General features: G+C 45.1%; 1 protein-coding gene across 5 annotated transcripts in view; it reads left to right on the top strand.

Moving 5' to 3' along the window:
- Positions 1–6,094: 6,094 nt before the first annotated feature.
- Positions 6,095–20,501, top strand: part of FGD5 (FYVE, RhoGEF and PH domain containing 5) — a 149,713-nt gene continuing 135,306 nt past the window's right edge. For 3 of the 5 annotated variants that reach the window (XM_034775091.1, XM_034775090.1, XM_034775087.1), the window contains exon 1: positions 6,096–6,421. In XM_034775091.1, the coding sequence (XP_034630982.1) occupies positions 6,409–6,421 (13 nt within the window). In that variant the 5' untranslated portion in view covers positions 6,096–6,408. Of the gene's footprint in view, positions 6,422–20,501 lie in introns of all 5 variants that reach the window. The other 2 variants (XM_034775088.1, XM_034775089.1) reach the window with 1 other exon arrangement.

Below are 20,501 nucleotides of genomic sequence, written 5' to 3'. Positions count from 1 at the left end.
CGTCCGCCAGCACCCAGCATCGCCCTCGGCCTCTTCTGGGTGCTTAGCAGACAATATTGGGCAATTGGCAGAAAATAGTATATTATGACTGGTAACCGTCATCATCGAAACAGTAGCATGTCTGCCCAGGTGGCCATGATTGACAGCCATACCAGTACGACGACGACGGGTACCAGTCATAATATACCATCGCCTGCAAGGGGCTGGTGCAATGCAGCACTACGGCTGCCAGCCCCACGGCTATCACTCATGCTACACCGTCTACCGCCAAAAGGCAGTTAGCAGCTGCTGCTGTGTAGCAATGCAGTCCCACGTCTGCCGGCACCCAGAGGACATATGGTGACGGTGAGCTCAGCTGTGCTGAGCGGGCTCCATGTTGTCTGCACAGGTAACCCAGGTAACCCAGGTAAAAAGGCGCGAATCTATTGTCTGCCGTTGCTGTGACGGGGGAGGGAGGGGCCTGACGACACGTACCCAGAACCGCCCGCGACACTGTTTTGCATCATCCGGGCATTGGGATCTCAACCCAGAATTCCAAGGGCGGCAGAGACTGCGGGAACTGTGGGATAGCTCTGGGATAGCTACCCATAGTGCAATGCTCCGGAAGTCGACACTAGCCTCGTACTGTGGACGCGGTCCGCCGACTAGAGCACCTAGAGCATTGTATTGTGTGGACACACACAATCGGCTGTATACAACCGATTTCAATAAAACCGGCTTCTATAAATTCGAACTAATTTCGTAGTGTAGACATACCCCCAGACTTGCAAATTGGGAAACAGCCTGATTTGGAAGAACTGACTGAGCAACAGCATCATATGGATTTCCCAGTTAGTCAGCGATAAGGGCTTTGTGTCTTTTCTAACACTAAAGCAGTGTTAACTCAACCTATTTACCATTGCGGGCCGCATATGCAGCTCTCTGTGTGTTATGTAGGCCACATCCACACAATAGATACAATATCTGTATGGCCCTGAGGATGTCATATGGACTGCAACTGCGTGCTGATGGGGCCACCGAATGTGGCCCACAGGTTGAGAACCACGGCTCTAAAGCAATTATATGAACTTCCACCCTCAGTGGAGTGGCAGTACTTACAACTAAAACACTTGCTAACGTTATCAGTTTGGTCCAGATGCCCCAGGATTGCCAGAGGGAAATTTGGAAATGCTTCATAAATTCCCCAGGCCTGTGTCCACTATATATACTTTACTGAGAAAGAGGAACTCCATTAGTCTGGAGTTCTTTGTGAAAATGTGGGAAGCCCTTAAAAGAACTCCAGTGGCAAAGCATATTATGGAATGTTAAAAACACTTCTGCAGATCTCAGACTACACCTAATACAGCAAAAGATTCTATTCAAAACATAGTGGACGCTATAGAGGTTGTGCGAGACAGGGGCCTCGTGCTCTGATGGTTGTTGGCGCTGCAGTAAAGAAAAAGGAACCCTGATACATATGCTGTGGGGCTGTCCAACAGACAGCTGTGGAAAGAGGTGGACACAGGGCTGAAAGTAGTGCTTGGCCGCAGCCATAGGCAATGCGTGGGGGGGGGGGAAATGTGGGGTCAAGTGCCCCCCAGGTTGCTGCTCGGCCTGCCAGTGCAGTTGGAGGGAGAGGGGCTCGGTCCTTCTCCCGCTGCACCTGCTCCCCGGCACCCTCGTCCCGTCCCTGTCAGCAGGGAGTAGAAGGAGTGGAACTAGTTACATCTCCCGCTGGCTGCTCTGGGTTGATGCTCTGTGCAGCAGGGCGGCTGCCTGAGAGAGCCAGGCTGGGAAGGTGGCAGTGGCGGCCACTCCCTGCCTGGGCTCAGCTGCTGGGGATGGGGACCGTGCAAGCCGGAGTCCACTCTCCCCCTGGCACATTTCTAGCTCACTCATCCCCTGTCCCCAGCAGCCAGGACCTGGCATGGAGCAGGCAACCCCTACCATCTCCCCAGCCAGGCTGTCTCAGGCAGATGCTGTGCTGAACAGAGCAGCGACCTGGAGCGGCGGCCTTCAGCTGCATGAGAAGTGGCTCCGTTCCACTCCCTCCCCAGGCCCGGCTGCCAGGGAGAGCAGCCGAGCATGCTGGGGCTGAGGCACAGGGGGAGAAGGACAGAGCCCTCCCTCCCCCCGGCTGGTAACATTGGGTGGGGAGAGTGCAGCAGCCCCGGGCTGGGCACAGGACAGGGGGTCGCTGGGCAAAGGAGACATGTGGGGCAGTCATGTGTCCTCCTCTTTAGATTGGGCCCCCCAAATATAGGGAGGCACGAGTCATCTATGGTCAGCAATCAAACCTCAGCTGAAAATTATATTCTAGGTTATGTACCTACTACACCGGGTTTGCCCCACCACAAAGACTTTGGTGCTTGAGGGCCCCAATGATGCCCCAGTGCAAGATTTTACAAAAATAGAGGGGTTCGCTTATGCCCAGAATAGAGCAGCAGTATTCAGACCTGTCTGCATTCTCAGCGGAAGAAAGAACAGCTTAGCAATGTAGAGAGCAATTATGTAATTCAAAGAAATTTGGACGCTGTTTCTTGATACATTTGAATAAAGAATGCGGAGGTAGTTCAAACAAAGCCAAACTTCCACTCCACCTGACCTCTCTGCTTTTCCCTCTTCCCACCTTTCTAGTCCCCTACTTTCTTTTGGTGCCTATTTGTGTATGTCTTTTATTGTTGTTGTTGTTACCCTCACCCTAACATGCTGTGGCTGTGCAAAATTGCCTGATTTTGTATTATCCGGTCTTACAGTTTTGACAAGTTGGAAAGTTGTGTAATTGCATAACTTTATTAGATATCCTGAGAAATGTGTGGTACCTTGTAACATAGACAAGCTGTAAGTCATTTATCTTTTTGTATGTCATTATTTGTTTATGAAAAGTAATAAATTAATCACATCCTCCCCCACCCCCGAAAAAAACAACAACAACTGTAGTCACTTTTAACCTGGACAGGATCCTTTCAAATTCTAAAAAACAGGGCTTTGTGACTGGAGGGCATATTTGCTGGCCCTCTTGAACCAACTGCAGAGTTAAAACCAATTGAAGAGACTCATATGTATGTGAGAAATATCCACTCTGGTTCCACAAACAGAGGAGAGGGGGACAGTTCAATCACACTGTCAATGAAAAGGCTGTTGAGATTTGGGACATAGATCTGTGAATTTTCCTGGCTTCTCTTTACCCTGTAGAAAACTGTAAATCATTATGGGTGAAGAGAACTTTGGACAAGCTGTGTTGGAGAAGCTTCTATGAGACCTGGTGGTCTAATATTTGTGACACCAATCGTTCTGTTAACTTTCCAATATTGTTCAAATAAAATATCTGTCAAATATTTTTTCCATTATCTGTCTAGCTCAAGTTAGGACCTTTGCTGCTCAGAATTAGTTATGCACAGTATAACCACACCCAAGCTTGCTTCAGTGGACATCTCCTATAAAAACAGGATAAGAAAATCTCCATTCGTGTGTTACAATATGTAGAAACTGCCTGTTTCCCTTTGAACAAGTTCCCTTTGCACGAATACTGGAAAAATAATAATGAGCACAGCTCCTAAATTTATTAAAAACATGCCAAATGAAATCTGATAACCAAGCTAATGACATGAATTCATCTTGATTCAGAGTAAATCTGCTGCAAATGAGTTGGTTGACATTGCTCAATAGTAAGAAACTTTTTTTTAAAGAGCTGATCAGGAACCAATTATTTTTCCAATGAAACATTTTNGAACCAATTATTTTTCCCATGAAACATTTTGAGAAGAACACTTTCTTGCTTGTTTTCAGCAAAAAGTTTCAGTCACTGAAAACCCAAAGAAATTTGGTGCTCGTTTTCCATTTTTTTCCAACCAAAAACCACTTTTTCACGAAAGTTGATTTTTTTTTCATGAAAATTGCTATTGAATCAAAAAGCCATTTTCCTTCAAAAATGTGTTTCAATTAACATTTTTCAAATAATTTCTGCTTTGAATACCTGATAACTACAGTCTCTGGCTGTCCATCATGTCCCTGGCCTTAATTTCCACTTCCAGTTTCTTCTTATGTAGGTTCATATTTAGGATTTTTCTGACATTTTTAGTTTCTTGCAAAAATGCCAAACATTCTGTTCTGTAACCCACCTGAGTGCTACTTGAAAAGCAAGTATTAAGTTTGCTCATTTTCAGGTTCCATATTTTGCCCTAGATGATCAGACATTTTGGATTCACACAAACTGGTGGTTCTGGAAACATTTCTTAGATTGATTTGATTTGACTAAGTGGATTAGGGCCTGATCTGGTCAGATACCATAGTGATGAATGCAGTGCAGGACCAGATTATCCACAGTGGCCGAGGCGCACTCAACACAAGTCTAGTCCTAACTGTTTTGCTCCTCAGTTTAGTGAATTTGCTTCCCTGTTACCTGTACCTGTTTAGAGTGAAATCTGTTTAATATCAGTCACAAGGAAACAATAGTGAAGAATGCTTTGGAATGTCTTTGGTCTCTCTCTTTTCAGCTGTATATTATAAATTGGCAGATAATAATGATGTTTGTTATTAGATGCTTTATAATAAAATAAACATGAAACAATGCTACATGAAATAAAGCTTCTGTACACTATCAACTCACTGATAAACCACCTTTAGTAATACTACTTGTCTTTTACCACCAAACACAAATCATACTTTCGGTGCATAAAATATTTATGTCACTTGTAAGATATCCTGGGGGCCAAGTATTCTGACCTTCTCACTTTCCAATCTTACATCTGCATATTCTGCTGCTCAGTAAAATCAAGTTAGACCCAGCCATCTTTGGGACCAAACTGATTGCTCTGTGATGCACCAGTGCAGAGACCTGTGGGTGTGAATGGGGCTAGAGTCTATAGCAGGCACCTACATGCACACCAAACCCCTTGGCTCATGGAGTTGCAGCCTTTGATGATCCTACCTTTACAAGGGGGTCAAGAGCCCGGCCTTTCCTCTCTTATCCCCATAAATTCATAATAGTGAGTTTACCAAATTGGAGGGGGGGGGAATCTCTCACCTTTGTAGAATGGACATTTTCTAGCCCCACGGATTTATTTTTGAAACTCCTGAGGACAGTGGGGAACCACGCCAAGGTCTTGAAGCTTTGGACTGAAGCTAATAGCACATAAGAACACCGGACCCCAGCTGACAGCACTCACTCGCACGAGTAATCTTTACTCTCCTGAGTAAAGACCGCAGGATCAGGGCTCTATTTAGCAAAGTATACTGCAAACCACACAACTATTGAGCGGATGGGGGGCAGACGGATTCCTTCTCTGGGGAGTCACGGTGAGTTTAGAGCCAGAACATAGACACACGTTTGGTGGGAAGGAAGGAAGAAAGAGGGAGACTTGCTGTCTCCCCCGTTATTTCTGCGCAGAAAAGGCTGGTCACAGAGACGAAGGCAGGGCTATCTAAAAAGAGGGGGAGAACAGGAGGAGACCACGCAAACCTTTCCTTTAAATTGCCCTTGTGTCGGGGCAAGGGGCTGCTTTTGTGCGAGGAACTCCTTCTAGTTTTCACTCCCTTTCACTTGCCCCGTATCCACACACTCTACCCGTGGCTACCGATCGTTTCATACAGACACTCCAGTGCCTTGGGTTCTCTCTGCAGGGACGTGCCGTGCGGGACCCGGGAGCGAACCTCAGCCGAACTGGGCAGAAATGCTCTGTTCTGGGCTCCAGGGGAGGTGGGTGAGCCGCCCTCTCTGCACATCCCGGGCTCGTCTGTGAAACAACCGGTGCTTGGCAAGGCTCGTTCAATCCTCCGCACCTTGCGGCTGCAGGATCTGGGGAGGAAACGGCCCAGAGTGCCGGTTTCCCTGGCCTTTTAGCGCCATGCCCAAACTTCCACATTCCTGATTTCCTTTTCCAAACGCTACCAGGGAGGAGAAGCCTCTCTTTCCATCCCCCTGCCCCCCCTCCCCCACCCCCCGCTTGTGCAAGCCGCATTCACACTCCTGGAGCGTATGCAAGATCCTGAACTGTGTGTGTGACATACAGGGGGGTGGGAGACAGAACAGCTGCTGTCCCTTTAAATCTGTTTGTTTGGCATCCGTGCCCCCCCCTCCCGCCTTGTTGCACTGCAGCTTTCAATCCCTGAGCGAGCCAAAGGGCTTCCTCTGCAGGAAAGGAAGGGAAATGCCTGTGAGGAGGAGGCGGTGGCGAGCCCTGGCCAGTGCGCTGCGATCAGAGCGGGACCCGACCAGCTGCCTCAGCCAGTCTGCCTTGCCAGGCTAAGCATGGATCGCGCCTCCTGAGCCGACACCCCCCCCGCCCCACACATCCACTGCTGACTAGTTATTCCCTCCCTTCTCAGCCCCACACCGACCCCGCTCCAGCTCCGGGAGGGAAGGAGGTGCGACCGACCCAGGCGTGCAGGACCATGATCTGAGGGCGGGAGACCTGAAAGTTGGGGGAGATGAGCAACGCAGGTGAGTGCCGGCTCCTGGGGGCCTGATGGGGCTTGGGAAGGGGAGGAGGGTCTGGGGCGGCAAAGGGCTCGCTCCTGGGGAGCGGGGTGGGGGGACTGACCCACGCGGAGTGAGCGCAGTGTCTCCTCTCGCCAACACAAGTTGCTCCGAAGAGAGATTATTACCTCGCCCGCCCTGTCTCGCTAAAGTTGAGCGCAGCTCTTGTGTAACAGGGCTGTGCTCAGCATGGCCACAGGACAGCCAAGGGGGAGAGAGCTGCGCCTTCCCCCAGCCCTCTCGCTCTTCTTTGCCTTTGCCCTTCACCCCCATTTCCTTCTTGGTTTTGTTTATTCCCTGGCAAATCAGAAGCACGGACAAGGGGCTTGTGGCGGGGAGACACACATTGGCTTCCACTCCGAAATAATGGCACGGTCCTGGTCTGGTCAAGATGCGGTTTATAAAGGGTGCCTTGGTCCAGTGAAACCTGCAAAACAGTGCGCGGGGCTTCAGGGGCTAGGGGTGGCGGACCAGATCCTACAGTGGGGATGCTGAGAGCCACTGAACCGAACTGTAAACCCTGGATAGCATGGGACGCACTTCAAGCCAGGAGGTGCGGCAGCTCCCCTAGTTCCAGCACTAGAAAAGTAGGTGGTTAAGGTGGATTGTATTAATCACTAGAAGGGAGCTGCCTGGCACACACAGAGATAAATGCGCTGTAGGTTAGGGGCGGGTGGATGGGTGATGTGAGGAACTCTTTGGCAAGCAGGAAAGTTGACACATCGATGCTGGAGCCCTAAGGGGTGTTTTAGCGCCTTGCTGATTTGGTGGCAACTTGGAGATGCCCAACTTTTCTCCCCCGCCTTGCCCCGTTTGCTCCTCGGCGCGTAGCCGGGCTGGGAGAAGGGAAGAGCGGTGCTTTACTGCGGTGTTTGTTACGCTGATCCTGTCTCACTGCGGTTTATTTTGCGGTTGACTTTGTGAACAGATTTGCGGTCTGGAGTAACGGGGGGGATTCCTCTCTCTTCTCCCTCGGCGGCGAAGTGCTGGCTGTCGGGGGCTGGGGGGACTCAGCGCGTGTGAAATAAACGAGACATTTTTAACCTGTAAGATCACAGCATCGTTTGCCACAAGCATAGATTTTCCACCTAGAATGCACCTGATGCAAGCAAAGGACGCTCCCGAACTGTGCGCCTCAGAGCAGGCAGATTTTTAGACCAGTCATTTATTGTAACACACGAGTTTTCACCGTCTGTCTCTGGCCATTTCTCCCCTCCATTCTCCTGCCCTGAGTTCCAAAAAGCCAGGTCCTAAAGAGACCCTTACCGGTAGATGGCACACGCCTTATACAGGGGTTTCACCAGGAGGAATCTCTTTGCACAGAGTTAGGGGACAGATTTCAAAATTGCTCAGCTCCTCTTAGAATGAAGAGATCAGATTTTGAGACGTGCTCAGGACCTGGGAGCTCCCATTCAGAGCTAAGTGCTGGGTGCTGAGTAGAGCTGGCGAAAAGGGACGTGTTTATGGTGAACATTTTGGAAAGACAACTTAAAAAAAAAAGCAGAATTTCCCCCATTTTTTGACAACACAAATTTTTGTTATTGCGTTTTTCCCTCTATTAGTCTTTTTTTTCCCCTACTGGGAGAGGGGGCGGAGGAAAAATACTAAACCACAAACTTTTAAAAATAAAAAATGTTTTGTTTTTCATTGAACGATAGGAATGTTTTGGCCAACATGAACATTTCCCAGGGACCCTTTTGTTTCTGGGACGGGGGGAAGTCAATGAAAAATTGCAATCAGCTCTAGTGCCGAGCTCTTTTGAAAATACAGTGCCACATCCAGTGGGTTGGTGAAGTAGAAATAGGTCCCCTGCCCCAACCCCCAACTCTTCCATTTTGTTTCATTCCCTCAGATGATGAAGGCTATTCAGTGCCCTGCTTGAGATGACGCATCATGGAGCCCAGAGGTTTTCCTGCCATAGTCACACTCACTTTCAGACCCACATGTGTTGGGAACGGTGAATCTCTGTTAACCAAACTAACGGCTCCCTGGACAGGTGGTGGTGTGATGGTGGTGGTGGGGGGCGAGGAGGTGTTTCATTCTCTTTGCCCACTCAAAAAGTAACATTTTAATTCTTTTTTCCTAACCTTCCCTGGCCAGCTTGGACTCTGCTTTGTGCCAGAGAAGCTCATTCCAAGTTTAGCCATCTGGTAAAGAGTGGCTTTTTGGCATTGGTTTAAAAACTTCATCTTGACACAATTTAATACGCAGGGACTCCAGCCTGATCCCAGTTTTAGAGCAATGTGCACTGTCAGCACTATCAGGCTTATTACTTTATAAGACCATAAGTTTTATTAGCAATAATCGTTATTTGATCCACAGCAACTTAAAGAATGTATCCATCAGTGTGAAGCAACTCTCCATTGAGTTCAGAGGAGAGTTTTGCTTATTAATTGAGGCAAGTCCATGTGTTCCAATATATTATTTATATTACAGTAGTGATTAGTGGACTCAACCAAGATCAGAGTGCCAGGGTGCTAGGCACTGTACTATGCATATTAGGACATAGTCTATGCCTCCAAAGAATTTACAATCTTCATAGACAAGGGAGAGAGGAAATATGATTATCCCCATAGGGGGAGTTGAGGCAGACCAAGATTAAGTGACTTGGTCACTTAAAAGAGAACTAGATAAATTCATGGAGGTTAAGTCCATTAATGGCTATTAGCCAGGATGGGTAAGGAATGGTGTCCCTAGCCTCTGTTTGTCAGATGGTGGAGATGGATGGCAGGAGAGAGATCACTTGATTGGGTTCACTCCCTCTGGGACACCTGGCATTGGTCACTGTTGGTAGACAGGATACTGGGCTTGATGGACCTTTGGTCTGACCCAGTATGGCCCTTCTTATGTTCTTATTCTTATGATTTGTTCAAGGTCACAGAGGAAGTCCATGGAGGTTCCAAAAATTGGAACCAGCTCGCCTCAGATCCAATCCAATCCTTAACCACAAGACCATCCTTCCTCTAATTATTCAGTGGCTTTGTGGGGGCTGAAATCATGCCACACAAAAGGAAAATTGCAATTAACAAAATCAAAACACTTCCAGTTGTTAAAAAATTTAAACCACCTGGTATCATTTTAAAAATTCTTATAGAATATAATAAATGTGAAACTACTTTAAGAAATCTGCAGGAAGCTACCAGCATACCTGCTCTTTAAACTGAAGCCATATCCTACTGCCATAGACTTTCATGAAACTCTCCTACTGATTTCAATGGGACCTCAGCATGTGAAATGACAGGAGGGTATAAGCTCTCTATTTTTGCAGTCAAGGCTTCCTGTTGGGAAGTAGCTGTAAAACCGTAGCTTTTGTTGAGACACCAGAGCCATTTAGTTATTGGGATATTAAACTAATGGCATATATTAAGTTTTGATCATTTGGATGTTGTACGTATATTTTTTTCTAGATAGCCAGTCTAAGCCCCCAATCCTGCAAATATCTGCAGGTGCATAACTTTTCAACCCATTGAATCAATGATACCACACACATGAGTAAAGTTTGATACACGATTAAGGACCAGAGCTTTTGGTATTCAAATTAATCATTTCCATTTAAAAGCAGGCTTTCCACTCAATTTGGTACACGTGGACTTTAGGTTGTAGCTTTCCCCAGTAATGCTTCTCTGTAGGATGGTGTCACGGACTCACAGATCGTGCCCACTCTTGGCCCCGTGCAGTCCGTGGGGGGTGCCCCTTTCAGTGAGACAGCCTTTCTCGGGGGTCCACTCTCTCTCGGGGTCAGGCCCCTCCACCTCTCTGAGCCTGAGCACGTCCATCTCTCGCCATGGGCCCCCTCAGGGAGTCCACTCGCTCTGGACCCCTGGGGCCTCCACCCCCCGAAGGGGTTGATGCAACCCTGTTCTCTAGACCGGAGTGACTCTCAGCCAGTGTAAAACAGGAGGGTTTATTGAGCAACTGAACACAGCACAGGAAACTCTCAGGGCCTCAGGCCTGGCCTCCCTCAGCCCAGCACACCCCACTCGATCTGCATCCCAGTGGGCTCTGCCTGCTCCCCCGCTCCAGCCCAGAGGCCCCTCCCCCCGCTTCCCAGCTGGGCCTCTGAGATCACCGGCTCCAGGCCCCGCCTCTGTCCATTGTCTTCTCTCCAGGTAAACAGGGTTGTAAACTGGGGCCTCCTCTCCTCTCTTCTGTCCTCTGGCTGGAACCGGCTGGTTAGGTCACTGGGTCCTCACTCTGCAGCCCATTGTCCTCCCATTGGCCAGAACCGGCTGTGACTCCTGCGCTGAGTCTCCGGGTCGTCAGGTCACCAGTCGCTGGGGTATCCATTCTCCAGGCCATCGGCTGTGGTCCCAAGTTCCCTCTCCGGTCCTCTGTAACAACAAACTCCCTCTCCCCTCACCTCATTAAACCAGTAACACCCAGGGAAACTGACTCCCAACCCCACTGCATGCAAACCATTGGAAAACAAGGAAAAAATAAGAAAATCCCCCACTTCGTCACAGATGGTATATGACTGTATTATATTTATGAATTGTGGCAATAAAGTTCTAAATTAAGAGAAAGTTGGAACCTATTGATTTGATATTCCAAAGTCATAAACCATTGATCCTATCTCAGAACAACAGAGTCCAATAACTGTATTAGAATGCATGTTATCTTTGCAGAGTGGTATCTGCTCTGAAATCCTGGGTGCTAACATTCCAGTTAAAAGACAAAATGACATAAGAGAGTTATGGCCTTTTTTTGAAAATTCAGATCTGCCACTTAAATGGGTATTCAGGAGACCTTATTTTAAAAACAGTCAGATAGGGCCTGATCTAAGCCCATTGAAGTCTGCTGAATTCTGACAGGCCGTTAAAGCACAGACTCTAATAAGTGAAAATAAAAATGTTGAATGACTTAGGATCCTCAGTCCCACTGAAAATTTTACCTCTATGCTCCTAAATCATTTAGGTTCTTTTGAAAATCCCATCCTATGTCACTTTCACTTATTTCAAATGGTTTGAAACACACAGTGAGGGACCCATATGTCATAAATATACAACAACAAAAGATTTGCGGTCAGCGGTGTGAAATTAATGACATCTTGGAGTTATTTACCGTACATCCTAGAGTCCTGGTGATGACAATTCCAGTGGTTTATAACACAAGTGGCATCCCCTCAATGGATTTACACTTTCCTTGTAAATCACTCTAGCTCATCTAATTTCATCTCTGTAACGTATCGGAGCAGGTTCCACAGCATATGCTACATATTTATCTAAATTCTGAATGATGGTAAAATGGCTTATCTATGAAGGCCCATTAAACACTGGTTTATTGGCTGGTTTGGGTATCCTGCAGAATGATAATTGCTATTTTGGACCCAGCACTTCAGAGTGGACATGAAATAAATGAAGTTTAGGACTCTGCTCTCTGATTACTTTATACACCACATAGCACACAGCATTATTGGGCAGCGGGGAGGGGGGTTGACAATAGGCTGACCAGCTGAGAAGCTAACTCTGATTTTAGAACTTTAATAGTTTGCTGTCTGTCCCCCTCCCCCCGCCCCAGATATTCAGGATGACACTTTCTATGGAAGCATTATTCTGAATGAGAGCATCACTTTACTATATGCACATGGGGCCAAAATTCATTCCTGGTTTTGCTCCATTGAAGGCAAATGGAGGTAAGCCAGGGATGCTGTTAGCCCCTTAACACTATCCATTATTGGTAGATACCTTTTCTTCAGTTGTGATCACAGCTGCATAACTGAGGAGCTTGATCAATCCACCAGTAAATACAGGTCTGAGGAGCAAATTACAGCGGTGCAGTTGAGCATTTTGGCTGGTTTTGGTAACTCCAGAGGGAAGGAGCAGAACAGAGAAAGAATGTGTCCAGTGATTAGGAAACCCCTATTAGTTCTATGGCCAGCTGGAGAGTAGGAAAAGACACATCCATTCTGCCTTTCATGCTAATGGAGAGTACGCTGAGCTTTCCAAGCTAGGCTTTGGGACCCATCTGTATTTCTACATTTTATTCAGGTCCAGAATGTTATGATGTGACAGATTCAAAGCATGGCCCAGTTTTCCATTGCTCCATCATTGTGTAGAAAGAGGAGATATAGGAAAGATTCCATGTCATTACTTCTTTCACCCTGTGTTCGGGGAGTGATTTCCACTGTGGGAATCCAGCAAAGAATGCTTTGACCATGTCAGCCCTCTCTTTGCATCCTTCTACTGGCTCCACCTTCTCCAACACATCAAACAGGAGTTATTTGTTTTCATTTTCAAGACCCTTCATTGCCTATCCCACCCTACCTATCATCTCTCATTCACTATTAAGATGTCAACTCCCTCCTCTGATAGGCCGCTGATGCCAGGCTCCATCGCCCACTTGTTAAATTTTCAAACAAACACCTTTGTGCTTTTTCCCATGCTGGCCCTCACACTTGGGAGAAGCTCCCTGAAAACATCGTCAAAGCTACCTCACTATCCTCCTTCAAATTGTCCTTTTCCACAATGCCTACACAAACCGTGACTACAGTTAGACTACTAGTGAACTCATACCATCGCCTATCAAACTGAATATTGTATAATTGTTTCCTTGTACTCCCCCATCTGTCTGTGATTCTTGTCTCTTGTCTTAGATTTAACTTGTAAGCTCTTTGGGGCACAGACTGCCTTTTTGGTCTGTGTTTGTACAGCAGCTAGGATAAATGGGATCCTGCTCTACGCTTGGGGTCCTACATACTATGGTCATATAAATAAATAATAACAATAGTGCTGAGAGATAAGAGAGAATATTTCAGCAACATGAACCTTCAGAGATTCTGAATTGCCTAGAAGGCTGATCCTCACACTGTTTCTTCATTTCCTTCCCTAAATCCTCTGTATTCCTTACAGCAGTTACAGTGTTTGGCTACATGAGATGAAAATGAGTTTGCTTTGGGTGATTCTGGCCCCTTCATTCACTTTATATTTGTGCTACTTATTCCCTGTCCCTCTGGGAAGGGATTTGTTAATGTGGAAGCTGCCCAGGTCGCAAGCCTGATTTAATTCTTCGAGGAGATTACAGGTTTGGTTTATAAAGGTAACTGAGTAGATAAAACAGACTTTTGTAAGGCATTTGACTCAGTACCACCTGACATTCTGATCAAAAAATTAGCACTATACAATATCACTAAAGCACACATTGACTGGATTAGGAACTGGCTCGCTGACAGATCTCAAAATAGCCATCAATGGGAAATCATCATTGAATGGGGATGTGTCTAGTAGGGTTCTGCAGGGATCAGTATTGCGCCTGATGCTATTCAACATTTTCATCCGGCAGAAAATATAAAATCATTGCTGATCAAATGTATGGATGACACAAAGATTGGCAGAGTGGTCAATAATGATGAGGACAGGGCTGTCAGACAGAGAGCTCTGAACCACTTGGTAAGCCAGGCCCATTCGAACAAAATGAGTTTTAATACAGCCAAGTGCAAAGCTGTACATCTAGGAACGATGAATGCTGGCTGTACCTACGTAATTGCGGACTGTGTCTTGGAAAGCAATGACTCTGAAAAGGAGTTAAGTTTAATAGTGGACAAGCAACTCAATATGAGCTCCCAAGTTCACTGCTGTGTGGAAGAGGGCTACTGAAATCCTTGGGTGTATAAATAAGGGAGTAATGAATAGGATCATGGAGGTGATTTTGCCTCTGTATATGGCATTGGTGAGACTGATCCTGGAATACAGTTCTGGTGTCCTCATTTTTAAAAAGCTGTTGAAAAATTAGAGAGTGCAGAAAAGATCCACAAAAATGATTCAAGGATTGGAGAAAATGCCTTATAATGACATCTACCAAAAAGGAGGTTGAGAGGTGACCTGATTACAGTGTATAAGTATCTTCCTGGGGAGAAACTACTCAGTACTAAAGAGCTATTTAATCTAATGGAAAAAGGCATAACAAGAACCAATAGCTGGATGCTGAAGCCAGACAAATTAAAGTTGGAAATCAGGCACCCGTTTTGAATAGTGAGAGTGATTAACCACTGGAACAGAACACAAAGGGACATGGTGGATTCTCCATCGCTTGATGTCTTCACATCAGGACTGGATGCCTCTCTGGAAAGCATGCTTTAGTCAAACATACATTATTGGGCTTAATACAGGAATAAGTGGGTAAAATTTAGCGGCCTGTGATATACAGGAGGTCAGACTAGATGTTCTAATGGTCCCTTCTGGCCTTAAACTTTGTGAATCAATGAACTGTGCAGTTTGGTCTGTCTTCCTCTGTGCTAGCTGTCTCTCCAGTTTTGGGTTGTCTGAATATTTGCTCATGGTTGAATTTAGAATCTTAGAATATCGGGTTGGAAGGGACCTCAGGAGGTCATCTAGTCCAACCCCCTGCTCAAAGCAGGACCAATCCCCAACTAAATCATCCCAGCCAGGGCTTTGTCAAGCCAGACCTTAAAAACCTCTAAGGAAGGAGATTCCACCAATTCCGTAGGTAACCCATTCCAGTGCTCCACCACCCTCCTAGTGAAAAAGTTTTTCCTAATATCCAACCTAAACCTCCCACACTGCAACTTGAGACCATTGCTCCTGGTTCTGTCAAGTTTATGCCAAAGGAACATCCAACATAAGAGATGGAGCCGCTAAACAGGCTACACAAAGGTGCTTGAATTTCTGTGGTATGCAAAAAGGCTTTTGGAACTCTAAAAGACTCCTGAACTGAATCCTAGCTACCAACAACCTGGACTGTTGCTAACAGCATCTTGAAGACTCATGGATGCTTCACCCTTGTAGCCAAAGCAGCACTGCAGACCACAGCTCAAGAACCATTGGCCTAGAACATATTTACAAACGTGCCTGCTTTGCTTGAAATATCAGCATTCAACTAGATGTTCAAACCAAGTCCACCAAGTCCCTGATGGCTTTACTTAAACCTTCAGTAAATACGAAACCATATTCATTTTGACGAATGACCAGGTTTGGAGAATATTAGTAAATAGACATTTTGCAATGTTTCAGGTGATAACAGCTGCACCCTGAAGAACACTTTCCTTCTCTTTTCTTGTCTTCAAGCTCCAGCACAAAAGATATCTAAAGGGACTCATGAGCAAATCTATGTATCATTAAAAGGACCTTTGAGATGATGGCAGTGTGATTTGGATGCCTTTACAGGATGGGTAAACAAGCTGCCGTTCACTCCCTGATGACTCAGCTGGTGGTCAGGGATTGCCATTTAATGTGCATTGTGAAAGGGATGCAACCCTGTTGGAATTCATGCTCACCAGGAGGAAGGTAGTCAAGGAGAGGAAGACGCAGTGGCTAACTAGGAAGCTTCAAACAATAAGGGGAGGAGAAGACTAAAAGAGCATCTGGTCCCAAACAGCTTCCCTTAGGCACAGGGTGTCTCTCTCTCCCAAACACAAAGATTCACAACTTGAAATAAACATGCATTCTTATTATTTATAAACAAGCACATTTCTTATGGTGTGATGTTATTTTTGCCCTTTAATAAGTTATGTTAGAATCTTCTTAAGTGGCTCAGAGTCCAACGGAAGCCGAAACAAACATACCCAAAGTGGAATTGCCCTGATCATCAAAGGCTCATAGGGATCCATTGTGCTGGGACAGATTTGCTTTTATTTCATGATTTTTAAAAAGAAAAGAAAAATAAACATTTGTACATAAAAAAAAAGAAGTAAACAAACTATTTTACAAACTTTGTGAAGGGCAAGAGCAACACGGTGAGCAGTTATAACAGAGAGAGGAAGCATCCTGAAGTGAACAAAGGCTGGCACAGTGGGAAAATTAGGCCACTGATCGCTAATTCATACTAGCAAACTACTGTGAACAAGGCTACAGACTGTACCAGTCATGCCACTGAAGGGCTGTTCTGGTAATCACTAAATCCACACCATTTTTTAAACAATTGAAGTTTGTGTATATGAAAATTATTTGAGAATAACTAAATACTCCTTAAATGCTTTACATAAAATGATGCACATAGAGCTGGCGAAAATTTGGGAGCTTTGTATGTAATTCTAGAAATGCATCTCTTAAACATGCATGAGATGGATAGATAGAAAAATCCTGGTTCCCTGGCCAGATTCAGATACATTCTGTGTCCCTTCATTTTCAGCTGGGTACAGTATTCTTTACTTCCTCTGCCGAAACAATGCATGGAGTGGTTGCTTTGGCGGTGGTAAAATTATTTCATTCCAAAAAGTTTGTAAAGTGCTTTGGAGTGAACAGTGGTCTATAAAATTTAAGACATTATTAGTCATACAACCTGATTAGTAGCAGCAGAAGATGGTGTGGAGAGGGAGAAAACAACTGTATTGGAGACTGTGAGATTATATAGCTTTCTCTTCTTACTGCACACCTGCTTTAAGCCTCTCTTATTTCCCCCCATACATTGGTATTTCTCTTCAAATCCACTGAGGCAAGATATCTCCTTCAACATGTGTGCTTTGTGCTTGGCCTGGAATGTCTAGCTCCTTCAGAACAACTGGCCACACAGTTGACTGCTACCTTTGAGCCGCAGATATCTCAAATGAAAACTAAGGAGGTAGAGGACTGGAAGAAAGGTCTCAGGATCAGTTGAGAGGCAGAGAAGTTGTCTCTCTCTTGTTTTTTGAGCTGTCATCTCTCACTCTGCACCCAAGTCTCCAGCCCAGCTAATGATGGGGGAGCAATAAAGGTGAAGAATGATTTCTTCTGTCTGCTGATGGACCCTCAACATGCTGAGATTCTCCAGAGACCATCTGATTTGTGGAAAGAAAAAGTTCTCTTTTATTAATGGAATCACTGGTGCAGCAGATTCCTAAAGTGAATAAAATGATCATCATTTCCTAAAGTGAATAAAATGATCTATTTAGCTGAAATAATCCAATCAGTGGATTTTTATTTTTACAGACTCATTTAAAGATACCACTTGCCAGTTGCAGAATGTGTTGATTGAATTCATTTCTGGAGCTTGAGGAGGTAAGCACCTGCAGGATGCTATACTCTGATTACTAAGCAGAGGAGCATCTCTGATGCAGATACGAAGACAAAGATGGAAATAACAGAAGCCCAACTCCCTTGGTCCTCAGAACAACTGTCTGATTTGGTATTAAGGAATCTTCATAGAGATTGGACACTGGAAGCTACAAATACTACAGTAAATGTTTGATAAGGATATGCTCATATTGTCATTTTATCTTTGAATATATGTATTTCAGTGTTTTTGCTACATATGATATTTCTAGAGCTAGCATATATGTTATCAGACCATTGTTATACATGTAGTTGCATTTTGTGGCATGTTAAAAGTACATCAAAATGCCCAACTTTGACAGTTAAGTGAGATTAGACTTTTTTTCTTTCCTTCTTAGCATCCAGTAACTGTACTCTTCTTCCCTTATTGTGCTTGGCTTTAGTGGTCAGTGCCTTTGCAACTGGCTCAGCTGAAGCAAGGATAAGTGTGTTGAATGACCTTCACTAGTTGCCCATGCAGAATGCTGGGATTTCCTCATCTTCCTTTTACCCAACCATCAGAGACCTTGCCCCTTACACTTGCATTTCCCCAATTAAAAGCCAATGTAAAGAGCTGCCAGAAGCCCTTTGCATTGTATAACAAGTCTGATTAGTTCTACAAGATTCAGGATCTATGCTACATATTTCTGAGTGCCATCTACTGGCACCTTATCTATTAACTAGTTACCTATATATTGTGATAGAGCACTCCTGTAACATCCATCCAGTTCATCTTAAAGTAGCCAGAACTACTGGCAGTCTAGATCCTGCTGCTATACACGTGACTTCTAGATAGGATTTCTTCTCGATCTTCCTGATCAGGAGACATGTATCTGATGACCTCAGCAGCAGCAGTTTTGTTTGAATAGGGTCTCCTCCTTGGGAAATGGGAAACTAGATAGGACAAATCATTAGAGAATGTACTGTAATAATTTTTCATTGGTTTCTGTAAGATTGGGATGGATGACCTAATGAACAAATTTATTCTAATTTTAATTTCTCTGGGGCAAATTCTGAGATGCTTTGCTCAGTTTTAACTCAGTTCTTAAATCCCACTGGCTTCAAGATGTGGCTTGAAGATTGTTTCTGAGTAAAACAAAGAATGCAAATCAACAGCATCAACCCGCATATTAGAAGCAATTGCAGCAAGGGTAGGAATTTCAGAAAAACACTCCAGTCATGTCTCTGAAAATCCAATAATCCAAATATACATTTTATCTAATAATAATGTTTACTTAAGCATGTGTTTTAAGAAACAGAAACTTGGTTGCAGAAATTGGGGAGCAGTGCCATATAAAATCGTACTTGTGAGCAAAACATTATTTTGTTGATTGGAGTTATCAGTGTATTCTGAGTTCGTAATTCATATGACTTTTGATTAAAAATGGGGCACCATGGAGGCTATGGGATAAGGAGCCTTTCCGTTCTAGGCTGTTGGGTCAAATCCAGTCCAGGATGGTTGTGAGGTAAAGTTGTCACCATTTGTTGGCTATTCAGTGGCCCAGGTTGGGGTCTCAAGTCCAGTAGCAGTGGGCAGATATGTCTACATCACAGGCATGATGACCACCACCACCACACCTCGCACAGATTGACCACCTGATTGGCAGTCACCGGGGAGCAGTGGGGAGAATGGGCACAGATGCTCTCCTACTCTCTCTCCCTCATTGAGGTGGCTCCTCCATTACAGAAATAAGACATCTTGCCAGGGCTATATAGCAACTTGCACTAATGCTCTCCATGATGAACCTGTTCCAGGGAGGAACAGGGCATCTGTAAATCTCTGCCTTGTGTTCCTGACATGTCCACATACTGGCATGAATGATGTATCTGCTGTTCATTAACAGACTAGATCCCCCATCCTTGAGTCACTTTATTCTGGTGCTTACCTAGAGGACTAGCATAGTTAAACGCAAACCTAGAGAGTGCAAGAAACCGACATTTCACCTCAGAAGACTGCAGTGTGTGTGATACCCTGTAGAAAACTTCCCAAATCACATAGCTTGCCACAAATTGTATCAAAGAGACCTAACACTTTGTAGCCCACATAGGCTATTAACACTAATATAGAAAAAGTCTTGGTGAATCCAAAAAGTTGCAGGATAATATTTGACAATTTTAATATTGCAGCCCTGCAGTTTCGCTTCTGAATATCTTTGGGTTTGGCGGGAATCCCAATAGAAAGATGATTTGAATCAGGATGGTTTTCTTGGCTCTGATTAAGGGGTTTCAAAACAATGCTTTTAGCATTCTAAAAATCATCACCGAAAAATTGCATGTGGTAAAACTTCTTTGGTCACAAAATGTTGCACGTGTCCATGAAATGCTAGAGGTGCAGGGAATTACAAAACTGCAGTTCACTGCTAACTTGCTGGGCAGTTCCACAAGGGAAGGCAGCTTTAAGCTGTGGTGCTAGGAAAAGGAATCAGTGCAACTACTAGTCACACTGGCCATGAACCCTGGCATGGTCAATGGCACCCATCTGGGGGCTCTGATACCCCCCCAAAAAAAGACTGGAGGTTGCAGATACCCTGAACCGCTCCAACCCCTCTCTGAATAAACTTTCTGTCACCAGGGATACACGGGCATATGCTAGGATGAATACAGCCTAACAATAGGCTTTTAAAGTACCAATAGGACCTTAGTACTGTACACATTTCCCACCCAGATATGGAACTAGTAAATTAAATTGCTTGAGAAAGGTGATTGGAGAGCTCATATGAATGGTGATGAGATATTGAGCCTTTCATCTCAACCTCACTGCTTCATGCCTTGCCCAGGTCATCTGATGGCTATTCTGTGGCCGGTGTGACCTGAACTGAGGGTCTCAGTCTAGTTTGTAATGGATGAGTCTCTACGTCACAAAACTCACCACAAATTGGCATTAAATGGCTCTCTTGTTGGCAGTATATCACCTGAGGGCTGAATATACATGGATAATTAAATACCACCTCACCCTATAGGTGGGTGGCCAGCAAGCCCAGGTTGACATACTGGTGTCAGTATTGGTGGGCTGGAAAAAGCTTGCAGTGTCCTATGCTCTTCTTCACTAAAACATAGTCTTCAGTTTCCAGGGCCATCCATGT

This window comes from Trachemys scripta, chromosome 7 (genome assembly GCF_013100865.1).
Source record: "Trachemys scripta elegans isolate TJP31775 chromosome 7, CAS_Tse_1.0, whole genome shotgun sequence".
Classification (NCBI taxonomy): domain Eukaryota; kingdom Metazoa; phylum Chordata; order Testudines; family Emydidae; genus Trachemys; species Trachemys scripta.
Note: the sequence above shows the minus strand (reverse complement) of the source record. Positions and strands in the feature narration are given on the sequence as shown.